Source organism: Sturnus vulgaris, chromosome 7 (assembly GCF_052056855.1).
Source record: "Sturnus vulgaris isolate bStuVul1 chromosome 7, bStuVul1.hap1, whole genome shotgun sequence".
In the NCBI taxonomy this organism is placed as follows: domain Eukaryota; kingdom Metazoa; phylum Chordata; class Aves; order Passeriformes; family Sturnidae; genus Sturnus; species Sturnus vulgaris.
In genome coordinates this window covers 7,700,110-7,719,133 of record NC_142249.1, presented here as the reverse complement: position 1 = coordinate 7,719,133, position 19,024 = coordinate 7,700,110, and the positions used below count along the sequence as shown (strand labels likewise).

The window sequence follows — 19,024 nt, the reverse complement described above, 5'->3', positions numbered from 1 at the left end:
AATGTATCTTTGTAGGGTCTTTCCTTTTTATCTTCTACATAATTTGTGTTTGGCTTTGAGAGGCTTTTGCCCTTTCAGGGCTCTAAAAATGTCCCTAATTCAAAACGAACTTGAGAAGCTTAAAAAAAATCTAGTGGGGAGGAATACAAGGATGGAAAGAGGTGTAACACAAATGTTCTTTGAGCAGTAATTGTAGAAGCTGGGCTTTGGTATGATTCAAAGGAAGCAAAGACTTAGAAGAACTGACTTAGAGTTTACAACTTGGGAAGTTCAGTTTAGAAATTGGGAAGGAAATTAATCACCAGGAGCATAATTTCTGTTGATTCTCCATGCACAAGGGTTATCAAGCCCTGGCTAGTCATAGCTGTGGTTAACATACCTCCTGTAGGTGACAGTCCTGCTCCAAGCAGGGCTTGGACCTAGGAACTCTGGAGATCTCTTCCCACTCATTTTTTTTGTTCCTGTGACATGCAGAAAGCCACCTATACACAGCCTGAACATTTTGGTTATGTCTGTGATGTCCTTGCAAATTAATAGTTCATTTCCTTGTATTTATGTTTTCGAAAGTGTTAATACATGGTGGACAGTTCTGCTTCCTTCAGCTCTCTCTTGTCACGTCAGCCAGTTGCACATTGAACTTCCTATTACATTTTGTATTCAGTTTTATACATTTTATATACAGTTTTAGCTGTATGTAGCCAGCCCTCTAAACAATGTATGAATGGTTTTGTGATCAGGATCTGAGTACTGAAAACAAAATAATGAATAATTCTACTTTATTGTTAACCTTCAGAGGAATGCAGTTAATTGGACTTCAGGGAGTTGATCATCAACAATTTCATGGTGACTATCTAATGCTGTTCACCAATACCAGATAAAATCACTCAGTGAATCACCATGAAATTGAACTTATGTGCCTGAACAAAAAAAAACTGCATAAATTTATTTCTCAATTGCAGTTGTTGGATTTTGCCCATCTGGAGTTATGAATCCAAACAGTTACTTCTTTATCATTCCTAAACAGTCATGAAGTGCTTCCTGCCATATCACCAGCAGTTAGAGGAGGTTCAAATATTAAACTTGTGATTGTTATTACTGGGATCACTGCATTGGTTACCAGGAATTCTAGGGCATCAGATGGGGTCTGGGGTGCTTCAGTATAAAATATGATGGAATGAAGGAAGGAAGGAAATGTGTTTTAAGTGTACCAGTTCATGGCTTTTCCAAGAGATGTTCAGGTTCTGACCTGGTTTCTTCTCTCTGTCTCGCAGTAAGTGCTGTTGCTCAGCAGGTCCTGTGGAACTGCCTGATTGAAGACCCCTCTACAGTGCTGCGCCACTTCCTCGAGAAGCTCACCATCAGCAATCGACAGGTACCCTCTGCCCTGCAGGTGCCAGAGCTCCTTGGAGCAGGGCAGCTCAGCAGAGTCACTTCTGGGCATCACTGGAGAAGAACATTTGCTGTTATAATGCAGCATCTCATCATTTGGCTCCAATCTTTGTCCACTGATGCAAACAGGACACAGCTGGTTTGTCCCCACTTGCTCCAAGCCAAGTTTGAGCAGGTTTAGTGAACGTGGCATAGGCACTATTGCCTTCACTCCTGCCACTCTACTCAGATTCCCTGAAGGATGGGGTGGCATCTCTGTGGCTTATTAGACTGCTTCCAAGAGCGTGGCTAAGATTTATGGAAGAAAAACACACTGGTTGTGACCATATAGAAGGCAGGGAGACTTTCCATATCACTTCATATTTGGTGTATGATATCAGTAGTATCACTGGCTTCAGCTTCCAAGCCACTGCCTAAGAACTGACTCTAAAATGAATACTAAACCTGAAAAATGTCAGGAAAGGCTGTCCTTTTGTTCCTTGAGCAAGCAGATGTTGGTCGACTTACTATTCCTGAGACTTCTCAGCCATCATCCACAAAGCTTTTATTTAAAAATAAAAGTCTACATTTAAGGCAGACAGCCTCCAAAAGAAGGGAAGTTAAATTCTGCCCATGCCTTCCACTCTGCAGCCTGGTGAGCTCCTGTTGATGAACTAGATTTCACAGATCATCTGAGATAATCAACAGGGATGATCACAGGGACAGGAGTGCACAATCAGTGGTGTTACAGTCAGTACAAATTGCAGCAGGAAGTACTGGCTTCTGTGATATAAAATGGGAAAGACACTGGGTGTTGTACCCTGGGCTTTATTTTGCAATATGTGGGAGCAGTAACAGGTGTACAGTTTTATTTCATGTGTTGAGAGACAAAGCTGAAAAAGGGACTATGGAAAAATGGGAATAAACAAAGCAAGAAAGGACAAAAGGGAGAAATTTGTTCTTCACCCTTTGGTGGGAAGAAAACACTTTTGCTTTTCTTTCAGGATGAGCTGATGTATATGCTAAGGAAGCTTTTGCTGAACATTGGGGACTTTCCTGCTCAGACATCTCATATCCTCTTTAATTACTTGGTGAGTAGCTTGTGGGCTCCACTGTGTGGCCCACAATCTCTCATCTGCTTTCATGTGTGCAATAAATGCACTTGATTTTTCTTATATAGCTCATACTTGCTCCTGGTTGTAGGTGCAAGTCACCAGGTTTCCTTCTGGCCTTCTTGAGAGATGAAAAGGAACCTTTTTCTTTTTATTAAACCCCTAAGCAACCTGTCATGGATTTCTGAACTGAACCTCGGGCAGTGGCTTGAAGAAAATCAGAAGCGTCCCAGCACCACAAACCTTTAATTATTTTACTTAATTTAGGTTCAGGAAGTGCTTTGATAATAGACAGTCCTCTTGGAGCAAATCTAGAAGCTTCTTTCAAGATCATGGACAAATATTATACATACATATATAAATGTTAGGAGGTGAAGCAGACAAGGTGTATGTATGCTTCTCCAGGGAGTCTCCTGTAATTTGTGAGTTGTCTGCATGGCAGCACTTCAGAGCAGAAAGAATAGGAAGTCTCTAACTGCAGACATTCTCCCTTTTCCTCACCTGCAATGGTGTTTGAAGCTATACTGCAAGAGTACATTTTGCCCCAATCCTCATGAGCTCTAGAAAAAGGAAGAATATTACAGGCAGATTTTTCCTTTAATATGGATCAAGTTTCAGGATGAAAGTTTAATGAGTTTCTCCCTCTGAATGAAGAATGATAGAGCAATACTGTTATTCTGTGTTTATACAATGCTCTGCACAGTCAGGAGTGTGTATAACCTGATATTCCTCCTCCTCATTGCCTGCAGGTAGGACTGATCATGTATTTTGTACGGACTCCATGTGAATGGGGCATGGATGCCATTTCTGCCACTCTCACCTTCCTTTGGGAGGTGGTGGGTTATGTTGAAGGACTCTTCTTCAAGGATCTCAAACAGACCATGAAGAAGGAGCAGTGTGAAGTGAAGCTGCTGGTGACTGCCTCAATGCCAGGTATAAGAAATAAGTCTTTAAATCTCCTTCACTTCAAAGTTTATGGCCCACTTTACCAAAAAGAAGACACACCAGAACTGGGTCAGAAAAAGACCTGTTACAAATGGCTGTATATTTCAAGGCAGTTTTTTTTTTTCAGTTGAGTATGCCATCAGTAAATTCTACTGCCAATCCCTTGAGATTCAAAATTCAAAAGAGCTCTAAAAGAAGCAAATGGAAAGTGAATTAGAACAGTATTTCAGCCCAGAGCTTTGTGCCAGTTGGGCTGTGAAAAGCTGGCAGGACATCACTGTAAATCTCTACCATTCAGACTCTGGGCATCCTGAGTCAGACACAAGATAAACAGATTTGACCTTTTGCATGTGTTTCCTCCTCAGAGCTGACAGTGGCTGCTCAAGTCAGCCCATCCTTTAAGGACAGATCAATTTCTCATTAAATTGTGGAACCCTGAGAATATGTTAACACTACTTAATGGTTACTACAGGACTGACTCAGTCCATCTGCCTGTCCAGGAATGAATTCCAAGCACCACTCTTCCTCCATGGGCAGCCTCTTGAAATTGAGTTAATTAAAGAGGCCAGGGAGAATGCAAAAACTTTTCTTCCTCTAGGCACAAAAACCCTTGTTGTGCACGGACAGAATGAGTGTGACATCCCAACGCAGCTGCCAGTCCACGAGGACACACAGTTTGAGGCTCTTCTGAAGGTAGGAGTGAGATTTTGAGCTGGACAAACTGCTTGCATTTACCTGCCACACCTGTCTGCCAGCAATCCATTCTGCCTGATCACCCTGTGCCAGTGCCAGGAGGGAAATTGTGCTCACAGGCATGTCTGTCTCCCTGTGGCTGCAAAAACCAGGATCCCACGTTTAAGGATTATAGAAATGCTCTGAACTCACAGAAAACCCAAACCTCACAAATGCAACTACACCTGGAGAAACTGCAGCTTGTTGGGTGTTTGCTGTATACTTTTGATAGATACACAAATCATTTAAATGTTTGGTTTTATCAACACTAGAGACGAGATATTGATCAAGATCAGAGTGAAAATGATGGTTCAGTAGCCACAACAATATTTTGGTATCCAGGAGCTGTGCAGTCACTTTCTCTTTCTGCCAAAATATTTCCTGGATGATTTTAATTGAGCCACATAGAAAACAGATTTGTAAAAGCCTTCAGTTTGTCTGACCATGTTAAATTTTACTGGGAATCCCATCTCAGTGTTAGAACTTCAGTGTCTCTGCATATCATCTATCACTAAGTCTTGGTGAATACCCAGGCCCATATGGCTCATACAGGCAGACAAATATGTGTGATATGAAGACATCAAGATAAGTCTTCAGGAATGTGATTCCAGCATGCCTTGATTATCACAAACATACTCAGGTACCTCATGATTAAAAAAGGAAATTAATAATAATAATAATAATATATAAAAAATATATATACTACATAAAATTATAAAATAATAATAATTAAAGCCAGAACAGTGTGCCAGTCTGACTGAGGCATTCATGTTTGTGCCTTTATAGATTATTACATGGACATTCTTTTTTGAGGTGCTGTGATATTTGTACAAAACAATGAAAAAGTAACAGGATATTTTGATGTCTTTCTTTTCAGGAGTGCTTGGAGTTTTTTAACATACCTGAAACTCAGTCTTCTCATTATTTTTTAATGGATAAGCGTTGGAATCTCATTCATTATAACAAGGTAAGGCAAAGATCAAGCCCGTGTGACTTTGTTTTTGTGACTTTTCATCTTGCCTCTTTTTAAACATCAGGGTTATCTAAAGGAGAACAGACATCTATAAATAGAGTTCTGTCCTGTGGGCATCACATCTTTAGTTGTGTGTGGTGAAAGATTGGAATTTGAGAGAAGAGGGGAGAGGCAGAAGGCAAGAATATCTAGTTTTCTTAGAAAAGATCAAATTTCTCTTCTGTTTGTGCTCTTTTGTGATGCCTGACACTGTCTGAAAACCCCTGCCCTTCAGAAAGGGCTAAAGGGCCCCTTTTTTCCATTCTGTTGAGTGATTACATTTGTTTAAAATCACTTTTTTTCCTTTCCTGACAGACCTATGTCCGTGATATTTATCCTTTCCGGAGGTCAGTTTCTCCCCAGCTCAACCTGGTGCAGATGCATCCAGAAAAGGGTCAAGAGCTTATTCAGAAACAGGTATTTTACTGTCACCAAATATCTCTTCCCAGAAACAAACCCTGAAAAGAAATTGATTATTTTTCCCCCCTCTTTCCCTCATGCTGCATGCAGATCAAGAGCTTTGCTGGAGAAGCAGCAATCAGTGTGAAATCTGCCTTGGGGCCACATATATACTGTACATTATTGCAGGGAGATTAGAGTGGGATGTGAATTCCCCCCTCCCTTACTCTGTCCAGCCAATTTCCTTTAGGTGGATCATTTTGCAGAAAATTAAAAAAAAAAAAAGGTTGTGTGGGAATTATGTATTTGGTGTTAGCAGTTGTGTTTTTGTAGCCAAAAACCAGCTATTGTGGTTGTGTTCTTACTGAGAGTAGGAGAATATCATCAGGAGTGGTTATAAAAGGCAGCTGTAAAGCTGTTAAAATAATGGAAAATAAAGTCAATGCCATCTCATGTGTATGGCACAGAATGGGATGATATTTCATGTGCTGCACCTGTCAGTGGAAAGTCAATAAAAATCTGAAATTACTTGGGATCAACTTGGTTGCTTCTCTAACAAAAATTACTCTGTTTCTAGATGTCCCACAAATAAATTAGTTTAATACACCCTATTAAAATTAATACCCTATGATCCAACAACATTTAAATGGGCTTCACATTTTTGTCAGGGCATTATTTTGCTTTCAGCATGTTTATATTTAGAGCACTTCGAGCCCAAAAAATGTCTAAGATAAAACTTGTGTCACACATTTGCTTTGCTCTCTGCAGTCATGCAAGATGCTGCTGGAAAACATCCAGCTCCAGCAAAGAAAGCAACGCTGTAGTAACTCATGGAGCAGCAATCCATGGAAAAGTTTTTTTCATTGCTTTTTTGGTTGATTGATTGAGCACCCAATTCTGAGCTGGGTGCACTTCAGAGCAAGGCCACAGCAAGGCAGGACCTGTGAAGCTGATCTTTGTCACCTGATCTTTGATGTGTGAAACCACATGCTTCAAGTTTTGGTTTTGGCTTCATCCCAGTGGCTATGAGCTGTCCCAAAACTGCTTCCAAAGACAGCTGCTTCTGGAACTAAATATCACTCTGCCTTAATGGTTTCTTTTAGCATAAAAACAGAAATAGAATATCTAGCCTGGGTAGTCCTACCAGTCACAAGTTCTCCTCTCAAGGAGGCTGGTAGAATGGAATTTGGTTTCCCAGCTGGTGTAAAGCAGAAGGGATAATCTGCAATCAAGCAAGACTTTGCTCCTTTTCAGTAACACGGGATCTGGTCTGCTCTGTTTTACTGGCCTCTCTTTTGCAGTTATACACCTACTTTCTATGGCCAGATGTCAGCCAGAAGGTAGAGAGCAATTCTAACTTCTGGCTGACCACAGTGTAAGACTTTGAAGAGAGGAAATACAAACATACAGGTCTCTCTGACCACCTTGGGGCTTCCATTAATCTACAGACAAACCCGTGGCAAAGTTGAAAATAGAAACTGTTGTTAGAACCATTTTTACAAGCACAATCCATCTTTGCAGACCTGGGCTGGAGAGCAGTAGTCACACAAATTCTAGCGAGAGGGTGCAGCACCAGCCCTGAGCATTTCACCATGATCCTCTGAGCCGTGAGTGCAGCATCCCTCTGATCAGAGAAAGCTGTAGAAACCGACCTGGTGAGGTGCATAAACATTTTAAAGAGCTTTGGGATTAGGCTGAGCCTAATGGATCTTTGTCTGGTTTCCCCTGCCAGGTGTTCACCCGCAAGCTGGAGGAGGTGGGGCGGGTGCTGTTCCTGATCTCCCTGACACAGAAGATCCCTCCAGCCCACAAGCAGTCCCACGTGTCCATGCTCCAGGAGGATCTGCTCCGCCTGCCTTCCTTCCCCCGGAGCGCCATCGATGCCGAGTTCTCGCTCTTCAGTGATCCCCAAGGTAGGATCCTCCTCTGGCAGCTGCCCTGGAGGGCTGCACAAGGCCCAGAAGGTTTCAGTGAGTGCTTCACCTGCCTTAGAAACACAGAAACACACAGGCTCGCAGCTTTTGTGCAAGCTGGTGAAGCTCTCCTCCTGGGGAAACTGATACAGAGCTGTTGGTTTGTAAGCACAGCAGCACAAAGGGCTTCACTCTTAGAATTCTCCAGACAGGGCTACTTGCTTTGGACCCAGATGAGAATAAGTTTTAATTGAGTATTAAAATTATGTGTGAGACTATCTAAAAAGGATTGTTCTAAGTCCTTTGCCATCTGCTTCGAGGAAGCAGTCGACATCCAATGGAGGCTGGGCAAATTCTGCAGCAGGGATAAAGAAACAGTCCACATAGAAACTGCTCTGAATGTAAAGTAGAGTGTAATGTTATGTAAAGTTTCCAGCCTGATGTTAAATAGGCCATTGTTGCACGGTGGTAAGCATTGGCAAGTTCTGTACCAGCCCTAAAGGCTCTTGATTTCAGAAGAATTATTGCAACTCTGCATCAGTTTCCTGTAATGGGTGGGACACCTGGAACATAAAAACTGAGCATAAATCTGCACAGCCTCTGTGTGAGGCAGATGATGCATGTACAAACTCAGATCTTCCACTTTTTCAGGGAAGAGTGTTCAACCAGCAGATTAATGAGCTGTGTGATATTTATCATTCTTCATATCAATGCTTTCAGTCAAGGCTTGTGTCGCTGTAGGGGCAGGTGTGACACACAAATAAACACTACATTTCAGAAGGCTAATATTCCATTTATTACAGCAGCACACTGTCATTATACCCTCTACACAGTTCACACTTTGTTCATTGGCTACAACAGATCAACACAACGTAGATTGGTGTCAAGCCATCTACACCTCTGTTTTCCACAAAACTTTTCTAAAAATACTTTTCCCATCTCAGGTTTTCTTCTTGCTTATCTTCTTCTCCTTCTTCTCTTCTTGGTCTCCAGGCCAATGGCCTTGGTCAGAGAATACAAATCTCATTCATTAACCCTCTCTAACCTACAGACCAGCTGTGGGTCCTACTATAGGTTTGCTCAAGCCCTACTATAGGTTTGCTCAAGCCCTGCGGGCGCTTAAAGCAACACGGGATGGGTGAAATAATTTTAAAAAGGCAGAAGGATGGTCTTTGTTGTGGGATGGTTCTTTGCAGTGAGGTGAGCTGGCTGTGGTGGGCAGAGCTGACTGTGTTGCTCTTCTCCCCCGCAGCTGGGAAAGAGCTCTTCGGTCTAGATACCCTCCAGAAAAGCTTGTGGATCAAGCTGCTGGAAGAGATGTTCCTTGGCATGCCCAGCGAGTTCCCTTGGGGGGACGAGATCATGCTGTTCCTGAACGTGTTCAACGGGGCCCTGATCCTGCACCCTGAGGACAGTGCCCTGCTGAGGCAGTACGCTGCCACCGTCATCAACACGGCCGTGCACTTCAACCACCTCTTCTCCCTCAGCGGCTACCAGTGGGTGCTGCCCAGCATGCTGCAGGTGAGCCACGCCCAGGAGCATGCTGCTCAGCCTCCACGGCATCCTGCTCACTGCTCACACACACCAGCTGCAGGGAAAATCTGGGAGGAAATCTCCAAATTGCCTTTTTTTCTTTTTTTTTTTCTTTTTTTTTTTTTTTTTTTAAGCGGTCCCTCCCCCAGCTAGTCTGGGGAGATAGTTCTTTGGAGAGAAGTGGAACAAAAACTTTATTTATAATAAACTTTGTGTATTTAACAGGCACTTTTTGTGGGCACACACATTTAGAGAGCTGGGGAATTACAGCTTGGGAATTCTTTTCAGGCCTGGATTTCTCCTGACTCTCAGCTCCATTCCCAGGCTGACAAGCTGACTGCAGCTTCAGTTAGGGAGGAGTCTCCCAGGGTGATAACATGATAAAAAACAGAGTGAAATTCATAATAAAGATTAACACCTGGTGTCTTTCCCGTGGGATACATCCTGAAGTACTCTCCCAAGGATGTTTTTCCCAATTGTCCAATGAACTACTGTCCTGTCCTAGCCACACTTTAAATACGAGATGTCCATACAATAAAGTTGGCCTTTTTCCCCAAAAAGGTCCGTGTGTGTTGCTGTCCTTTCTCTCTCTTTGCAGTGCAGTAACCACAACTTTTTAGCATAAAACTGAACAATACTAAACAGCGAAACTTTTTGCTGTTTCAAAGAGATGATATATTTAGAAGAGTCCCTCTCGTGGGTTGCAGCCTAATTTACTTAGTTTGTAATTAGTTCTTTCAGTGCTGGGAAAGGCCCAGTCTAGGTTTGGTGGGCTACAGGTGCGAGCTCCCAGTGTTTTTTGGAGTTTTTAGTTCAGAGCAAGTTTGAACAATTTCAAGAAAAAGGGGGAAAAAACTACAGTTTAGGGAGGTTTTTTTGTTTTAGTTAGGTAGAAACTAAGAGCAAAGGAGAGTTTTTTCTTGTTCTTTACTGCAGACAACACAGTTTGTGTGAATGATGCAGGGGAGTAAGTGCAGTTTCTGATAACAAACTCTGCACTTCTTTTCCTTTACTCTTGGAATTAGTCTTAAAGCTGCAGAACTCAATGCTCAAGACCAATAGTACAGATGACTGGGGATACAAATACCATAAAATTATTCCAAGACAAGGTCACACCTTAGCAAGAAGGCCCTGGCACAGGCTGCCCAGAGCAGCTGTGGCTGCCCCTGGATCCCTGGAAGTGTCCAAGGCCAGGTTGAACAGGGCTTGGAGCAACCTGGGATAGTGGAAGGTGCCCCTGGATGGGCTTCAAAGTCCCTTAAACCCCAGACCATCCTGTGATTCCATGATGGAATCGACACTTGACAGGGAAACTTTGGTCTGCTGAGTCCTCATGAGAGCTTTTAGGTGCCCCAAGAAGGCAACAGTGGGATGGCCCAAATTAGCTTTCTATTTCCTTCTTGAGTAAATTACTAAAAATTTCTGTTCTCCTTTGTGCTGAGTAAATAAATATCTGTTTTCCTTTCTCTGTACTTCCACAGAGAAATGTGAAATTTCTGGACTTTTTTTTCTGGACTTTGGGCATCTCTCCATGGTTTTTACTTCAGGAATGGCTGAAGTTTGGGAAATAGTTGAAATATCTGGATTTAATACTTGCTAATTGAAACTAAATTATATTCACTTTTTAAGTATGCAAATAACTCAAAAATGTTTATGAAGAACTGCATGCTGTCTTTTCTTGTGAGTGATGACAAATATTGGAAATGTCAAAGGTGGAGTTCCTCTTCGAGATGAACAAATTGATCTCTTTTCCTACTGATTCTTGAAAAAAAATCAGCTACTGAAAATGAAATTTTTAAAATAGTTCTTTATAGATAGAAAGGGTTATTTCTGTAGGGCTCAAAGGCAGTGTCTAAGTAGAGATTTAGTATTATAATGCAAATAGAGAAAAGAAGAATCCCTATACAGGTTCATTTTCACATAGTTAATAGAGAACAATAATTAGAACCAGTGATTATCTTAGCTATCTAAACAAGCTCTGCAGTAACTGGAAAATCTGATATCCTGCCTCACATGATTTGATAAGTATGAATTGGATCCAGGTCAGCTGTGCATGGGTTTATTAATGAGACATTTTGAAATAAAATAGCCTAATAACATAATCATAATTTAAAGTCCTCGACAGTAACCATTCAGTCCTGCAAAGGATTCTCCCTTCATTTTCACTTCATATGGAGAAAAATCAGTTTGTAATTCTTTCTTATCCTCACCCTCAATTACTGCCAACTACTGAATTAAAATACCACCGCTGGGAGGTAAAAAAGCAATTCCAAAAGAAAATCCAAGTGTTTCTGAGCTTGCTTGGTTTTACAGACTTTGATTTCTCTGTGCCAGGCACCCAAGATCAGTTGGTTTGTTTGTGGTCAATTCTTTCACCACTCCTGGGCTTGATCCAGCCTCTAATTGAAGCTCAGCTCCTGATGCATTTCCCCACATGGCTCTTTTTGTTTTTCCACTTTTGTTTATGCATATACAGTTAATTATTTCTATTTTCTAAGGTAAATGAGATGTTGCTGGTAAGCTATGCTATTTTTCTCAGCCTACCAGGGTGCTGCAGAGGTCTCACACAGAGAAGTTGTTCCTGGGAATTCATACTGTTTCCATAACTGAGAAACAAATCCCACAAACTGGCAGCATATTCTCTGCATGGTTCAATGGCCAGACCTGAAGGAAATGCCACTCTAAAAAACTTAAAATATTTTAAAAGTGGGTGGCACTGTCACTGTGTTGGAGTACAAATTATCACGACAATCTAGAGATGCAGTCTGAAAAAAACCCAAAAAAACCCAAACCAGCACACCATCAGCCACAGAATATGGGAAGGAAAGTAACTGATTTAGTGGCACCTCTGTAGGGCAGAATGTTGGAGTTATAGATCTGAAGTCAAACATGAACCAACAGCATCCCTCTGCTGAAGGACAGAAGAGAAAAATATCTCAAATGCCAGTCTGGGGTGATTATACAGATTTGTGTCTTGTGAAAAACATGGAGTAATTCTGCTTTCATCAGCAGCAGTCCTGACTGGAAATGGTGGCTCTATCCAGCTCAGAGGAAGCATCAGTTAACTCAAGAGACTGCAGGAAGACAGGGATGAGAGAGAAAGGACTGGAAGATTTGATTAAGTGGAAAATAAGATTCAGAAAGAAAGCACTAACTGGCTTCTAACAAGTAAAGTGCTTCTAGGAAGGAGAGGGAAGGAATAGACCTCAATATGTAGGAAAAAAATACTGGACTAATAACGTGAGGAATGTCCAATCATGAAAAGCAGGATATCCTTTTTCCTAAGGACATTTTGTCCTTGTCACGGAGGGTGATCCAGTCCCCATCTTTAAAAGAGTGCTAGACAAACCTCTCTATGGGGATGCCAGTGCTGTAGTGGATACAGTCTGGGCTCCAGAGGTGAATTCTTCCCCTGGAGCAGTGCCTGCCTGTCCTTTTCCCGTGTCCCAGGTGTACTCTGACTACGAGAGCAACCCCCAGCTGCGGCAGGCCATGGAGTTCGCGTGCCGCCAGTTCTACGTCCTGCACCGCAAGCCCTTCATCCTGCAGCTCTTTGCCAGCGTGGCCCCTCTCCTGGAGTTCCCTGTGAGTAAAAGCCATTCCCTTGTCTCAGGGGAAGGCTGTGTGTGCAGCTGGTGGAGCCCTGAAGCCTGGGAGCTCTGAGCTTTCTGTGCTTTCCGACACCGACCCCCAAAAGAGCGCTGCTTTTGGCTTGAGGCCTTGGAGAAGGCTTCCAAAACTGAGTGATGGAGTTAAAATCACTAGCTCTGTGATTTTTAGCTGTGTGTAGTTTAGTGTGTAGCTGAAGAGAAGTGTGTGGTGTCACGTGGTGAAAAGTTTGAAATTTAGGATTTTTGGAATATAGTAACAGGTACGGGACAAGATGAAGGTTCTTGGGCCTTGTCTCTTTCTCCTTTTTGTTCCTTCTTCTTCCTAGTTTTAAGCAGTAGTTTTCAGTTAAATAGTGCTGCACTGAAGGTCACAAGTGTTTAGTTATTAAGTCAAAAGTATAAATTATATAGGTGTTAACTTCTAATTAGACTGTTTAGCATTTAAAAAACCTTGTAACTAACTAAATTCACCTCCATTTTGCTCACTTTTAGCTATTAGCTAGAATAAACAACTAAACCCGAACACAAAAAGTTCTGTCTCTCTCTTACTTTAATCCTAAGCAAAAGGGAAAAAAACCCACAAGCCACTAATAAAGTAGTGCAAGCACAAACATGCAGCCACCCCCCATCAGAGGTCACAAGGAGACAACACTCGGTGCTGCACAGAACCAAATCCTGACTTATTTCTGCACCACTTGGTGGAGCAGGGTGCTGAGACAGCAGGCTGCTGCTGTCCAGGCCAGTAAATGTGGTCTCATTTTAAATTTCTGTGTATTAATACATTATAAAAGGACAGTAATGACTTACAACTCTTTAAATGCAAATCCATTCTTAGAATCCAGCAATAGGAATTAAAAGCTTAACCCCAAGTTTAGTCAAGTCTAAAACTAGATTAGCCAGGTTTTGAAATGCTCATTAATTATGTTCTAGCATTTTTGGCATGTTAATGGAATGTTAATCTGAAGTGGGGCACTGTCAGCACCCCTATCTTTGTCCTTCCCAGGGCAGCAAAGATCTGTGTGCAGTTTTCAGGTCGTGCTCCCGCTGGAGCATCAGTCTGTTGAGTCAGGCAAGGCTTGCAGGTGGAAAACAACGAGCTCTTGAACTCCATGAGGACCCTTTGTCGAACACAAAGGTTGCCCACGCCTCCAGATAAACATTCCTGGGATGACACGGATGTCTCTCGTTGGAACAGGATGCTGCAAACAATGGAAGCAGCAAAGGAGTGTCAGCTCAGTGCCTGTTTGACCTGCTGCAGTCTTTGGAGGGAGATACTCCAGACATCTTGGACATCTTAGAGCTGGTGAAAGCTGAAAAGCCTCTCAAGTCATTAGGTAACAGTAAAGCACACTTCATTCAGTAATCCTGGTTTAATGTTTATTGATTTAACAGACATTTGATGCAGCATGATTTCTTCAGAGCCCTTCTCTTCTTTAGGAATGTCCTACCTGTTTCCTATGCCTCATCGGGTTTTTAAGACTGGCTTTATTACCATAATTCTTTTGATACTTCAGGGAGGGGAATTATTAATTAATTTTATTCTATAGCTGCTTTTTCTGCTTTAAGCCTCCTAGTCTGAGACTAGAAGGCGTTTTGAATTCTAACACACGTGAGTGAAGAATAAAGATGCCTAATAAACTGTATGATGCTGACAAGACCAGTGTCATCCTCTGCTCTGCTCCATATGGACAGGAAACAAAATCATCCTCTCCCATGGGCACACTGTGACCAGTAGATGATGTTGGGTAAAATTCAGACATCCAGCAGTGCTGAACTGCTGGGAAGGTGTTGATTTATCAAAAAGCAGAATATATATAGCTGTATGGTGTATCCAGGACATTCTGTCTCTTGATAGTTATCTATGCAATTCTGCGTTTAAGAATTTGGCTGCTTTGTGATTCTTGCTGATTTTTATAAGGATCTTCAACTTGTTTTCCAAATTTGTACTTCTCTTAAATTCTAGTTATCTTGATGCACTGTGAAGCCTGTCTGGCCTTAGACTTAAAGCTTTGTAATAAAGTGGGATTTTATGATGCTTCACAATCATTTAGAAAGTTTTTAATATAAAGTGGTACAGAAACAGAAGATATTTCTTCCTCTTTGTGGATTGTACCAAACATTTGTATAAAATCTTGGAGGTTTCTGTGGAGAGCTATTAAAACATCTCTGAAAATTCTCAAGTATGAGTTGATGATGAGACTGTAGATGAGTATGTTGTGTATCTGGTATCTTCTGTATGAAGATCAGAATTATGATTTACATGTTTTAGGACCTTAATTTTGACTTGGGCTCATGCATAACAAAGTAACTTCTGAAAACAAGACTATTGTTCTATTAAAAATATTATTCTTTTACAAATATTATTTTTTCTAGTTTCTTAGTGCCTGGAACTGATTATGCCCAAAGTGATATTTGTAGTATGTGGCTTAAATGCTCTTGAAACCTTTTTCTGAAATCACTAGCAAAACAGTCACTTTTGTGGTGGCAGCCATGTGGCCATAGTATAAAAGTATATATAAAAGTATACTTTTATAAAAGTATATATACACTTTTATACTTTTATAAAAGTATAAAAGGGGCTTGATTTTTTGAGAAGTAAAGCTGTCATCAGTGGTGCATCAGCATCGCTTTCTGCGTGGTTGGAGCATCTAAGATAAAATCATGGGGAGCATAAAAATTATCATTAATTTTACATGTGTCCTTGCCTTACATGAGCTTAAGGCTTAGCTTTTGATGGGTGATGTTTGAAACAGGACTCTGTAGCCTTTTGCTCAGCAGTGAGTGACCTGCTGAGAGCTGTTTCTGACTTCTTGGGCAGTAGGGTTGCAGTAGGAGTGCAGCACACGTTTCTTCTACAGAGACAGATTTTCATCTGCCCAAGAGCCTGTTGGGTGTTGTTAACATGAAAAGCAAGCAACAGGGAAGGGGGGGAAAGGAAGTGTGTTAGCTCCTTTCATACTTGGTATGATTGTGTGATAATCACCTCATAATTCTTTACTCCCTCAGACTTCTGCTACGGGAATGAAGACTTGACCTTTTCCATCAGTGAAGCAATCAAGCTGTGTGTGACAGTGGTGGCTTATGCTCCTGAGTCATTCAGAAGGTTATTGTCCTGTCGTCTTGATTTGTGCAGGCTCAGAAAAGGCACAAAAGCTGTGTATGGGATGTGAAAGCAAGGCTGGCAAATGGAGGCAGAGGATACAGAAATGAATTCCAAGTATGAGGCTTCTCTGAGGCCAAGCCTCTGCCTGGTGCCCCTTCCTGGGGCACCAGCCCCAAATCCTGCCAGCTGCTGGTGCAGCACTCAGCTGGATGGCAGCAATATTTCCCAGTGAAATCCATATTTCCCAGTGGGGACCACCCCTTATCCTGTTGGTTTCTGTCATCAGAGGAGCAAGGGAGGGGAAGAAACAGGCAGCTGGAGAGAATAGGAAGATAAACTTATTTAAGTACAAATGTTAATTTGCAAGAGGGAATCAGAGAATAAAAGGGTCTTTGGAAGAGAAAATGCTTGTTAGCAAATGGATGACATATTTGGAAGATACCTGAAAGTTCAGGGGGTATTATTATTATTATTATTGTTATTATTTTTTCATACATCATCTAGCTTCCCCTTGAAGTTCCTAATCCAATTGTTTCTTTGGCTCAAGATTTCTAGTGAGAAGCAATGAAATCACACTCTTAGTTACAGATCCAGAGTCTTCAGATAGAAACCTAAGCTTCTACCTAACGTGAGCTCAGGGATGATAAAATAAAAAAACCCTAAGTATTGTTATTTTTCCAGCCTCCAGATGCTGATGGTGTTGGAAGCCCTGGTTCCCTGTTACTTGCAAAAACTGAAGAGACAAACCTCCCAAGTGGACACTGGGACAGCAGCTCGTGAGGAGATTGCTTCTATGGGTGCCCTTGCCACCTCTTTGCAGGCACTCTTGTACAGTGTAGAAGTTCTCACCAGGTAACACACGTGGGCCAAGGGGCTGAGCCTGCATTTGGTTTTATTTGCTTTTTTTTTTTTTAGTGCACAGACTGGTTGTCTGTGCGGGGAGAGGGAATGCACAGGAGCCCACAGCATGCAGCTTAGCTTGAGTAATGGTTGAGATTCAGACTTGGAGAAATTAGTGCAAACTTTCAGAGCAAAAACAGAATTTCTGTGTGCTTGTTAGATTTAATGTTTGGTGTGCTGTTCACCTTCTCTCTGCCAGGCCTATGACAGCCCCACAGATGAGTCGATGTGACCAAGGCCATAAAGGAACCACAACTGCAAACCACACCATGTCAGCAGGCGTGAACACCAGGTAAGGCTTTTCTTTCTTTTTATATTTTTTTTGGAACAGTTTTGGGTTTGTTTTTTTGTTTTTTTTTTCTTTCATTGCTCATGGTGCTTGGCCTCAGGCAGCTGAGGGAGTGCTCTGGGTATTGTTCTGTGGGAGAAAACAGCCCCATCAAAAGAGCACATTCTGCATTTCTGATGATAACCCAAGACTAGGATTTCTAGTATCTAAACAGAAGACCTTTGATACAAAGGGTATCAAAATATTTGACACACATCATAAATTACTCATTTTTTGCCGCTTGCTGAAGCTCACTCATTCTCTGCTTTTTTCCTTCAAAGTGACCAGTGGGCAGAGCATGCTTGGCCAGCAAAAGGGTCAGATCCTTCTGGCCTTGTTTTAAGGGGCTGACAACTTGAAAGAAGTGAAAAGAATGCCTGGAAATATTCTTGCCCTTCTTAAAAAAAAATCTCCAAAACCCAACAAAACAAAACACCAAAGAAGTTTCTCACAGAAGAAGGAAATAAAGAAGGACATGGCACCAGTGAGCTTTAATTCTGCTCCTTGGCCATTCCAGTTAGGCTGCTGCAAATTAGACAAGGCTGCTGAAAATTTACTTGGTTATAGAGAAGGGCTTAATCTGCCCACAAGCATTTGGGATTGTGAAGTTTTTTTCTTTGCAGCAGGCAGCCCTGCTGTCTCCTGGCAAGACTATGCCTTACTGTGCTAAAAACCTGACTGTTTGTGCTGACCTGGAAGGGGAATTGCAGCCTAGCAAAAGATTTTTGTTTTTCTGGAGTTTTCCTAGTAGTTTAGAAATCAATTTCTGGAATGGATCATCAAAGGGCTATTATGTCAGTTTATACATGTGTGCACATCTTGGTTGATAACTCCAAGTCTGCTATTCTTTAAAATCTATTCAGTCATGGTTAAAACATGGCTTTGACTTTCAATCCCTGATCTGAGAAGCAGATAAACTCCAGACATGACAAACCACCAGATAAACCAGATATGCAAGTGGACATATGCCATTTACTTCATTTGTGAGATTGCTCAGTCTCAGGAAAATGAGATGTAATGGAAAATAGTACTTTATTATCTATCTGCTGATTTTGGAGAGCAGTTAATACATATCTGCTGACAGACAATGTAGACTTTCCCAGTGCAGTATGAGTCAGGCATCTTGACTTACATTTCCAGATTTTTCTAATTATCACACATTCAACCTCTGATCCAAAATATTTTTCACTGCTCTAGTTTTCCTGCACTTGTTTGTTTTGTTGTTTTATCATTGCAACAGAGATCTGCTAGCAACAGCAGGAGCCTCATGATGTTAGAATGATTACTGTTTGAGCCTTGGACACGTTAGCCAAGTGGTTCAGTGTGTATTAATGCTTTCTCAAAAAGAAGTAATAAGAGAAAATTACAATAAAATGAAAAAGCCATTCTGAGGTGTTCTTTTCACTTGGTGAGCTCTGGTTTCGTGAAATGGAGTGAGTACTGGGTTAAAAAATCAATAAGAGAAATCACTTGAAAGACAACTATGGTTTTAAAGCCTGAATTTTTCCTTTCAGAAGAAGGTCAGTAACTCTAGGAATATGTTTTTTGATGGAAGTTGGGAGATAAAGGCAGTTCAGTGTGGTCAGTAACTATGTGCAGGCATTGTTCCAGTGGCACAAGACACCATCCTGACCTCGGTGCGTAAACCTCTGGGCTAGAACAGAGTCACCTTCTTTTAGAAAGGCAAGTTCAGGCACTACTAAGTTGCTATTTGCAACCTCACTGTTTCTGTTTTCCCAGGTACCCAGAACAGGGAGCTAAACTACACTTTATCAGGTACAGTAAAATTTTATCCCAGTCTCCCCTGACGTGTGATGAACCGTTCCCACACACGGTTGCTGTGACAGGCAGCCTTTTCTCAGGGAACGTATCCAAGGATAGTTCATATAGAAAATATTTACATTTTTAGCAAGACTTGGAAGATTATAACTTCCCTTTTTTGTTTCTTAATTGCAGATGCAACTACCTTTCTTCCAATTGCAGAGGAAAGCATCTGTTGCAAAAACAAGATGAAGAGGTTGTTGTAATCTATCCCTGATGATCTGCTGCATGTAACACTCTCCACTTT

At 41.6% G+C, this 19,024-nt stretch overlaps 1 protein-coding gene across 18 annotated transcripts in view; it reads left to right on the top strand.

The window, feature by feature from the left end:
- UNC80 (unc-80 subunit of NALCN channel complex) overlaps positions 1-19,024 on the top strand; it is a 128,611-nt gene that overhangs the window by 78,400 nt on the left and 31,187 nt on the right. For 17 of the 18 annotated variants that reach the window (XM_088167677.1, XM_088167674.1, XM_088167673.1 and 14 more), the window contains 14 exons: positions 1,272-1,372; positions 2,373-2,459; positions 3,230-3,413; positions 4,024-4,118; positions 5,035-5,124; positions 5,485-5,586; positions 7,301-7,481; positions 8,734-9,002; positions 12,465-12,599; positions 13,821-13,959; positions 15,632-15,728; positions 16,410-16,580; positions 16,828-16,920; positions 18,697-18,732. In XM_088167677.1, the coding sequence (XP_088023803.1) occupies positions 1,272-1,372; positions 2,373-2,459; positions 3,230-3,413; positions 4,024-4,118; positions 5,035-5,124; positions 5,485-5,586; positions 7,301-7,481; positions 8,734-9,002; positions 12,465-12,599; positions 13,821-13,959; positions 15,632-15,728; positions 16,410-16,580; positions 16,828-16,920; positions 18,697-18,732 (1,780 nt within the window). The remainder of the gene's footprint in view (positions 1-1,271; positions 1,373-2,372; positions 2,460-3,229; positions 3,414-4,023; positions 4,119-5,034; positions 5,125-5,484; positions 5,587-7,300; positions 7,482-8,733; positions 9,003-12,464; positions 12,600-13,820; positions 13,960-15,631; positions 15,729-16,409; positions 16,581-16,827; positions 16,921-18,696; positions 18,733-19,024) is intronic. The other variant, XM_088167670.1, reaches the window with a different exon arrangement.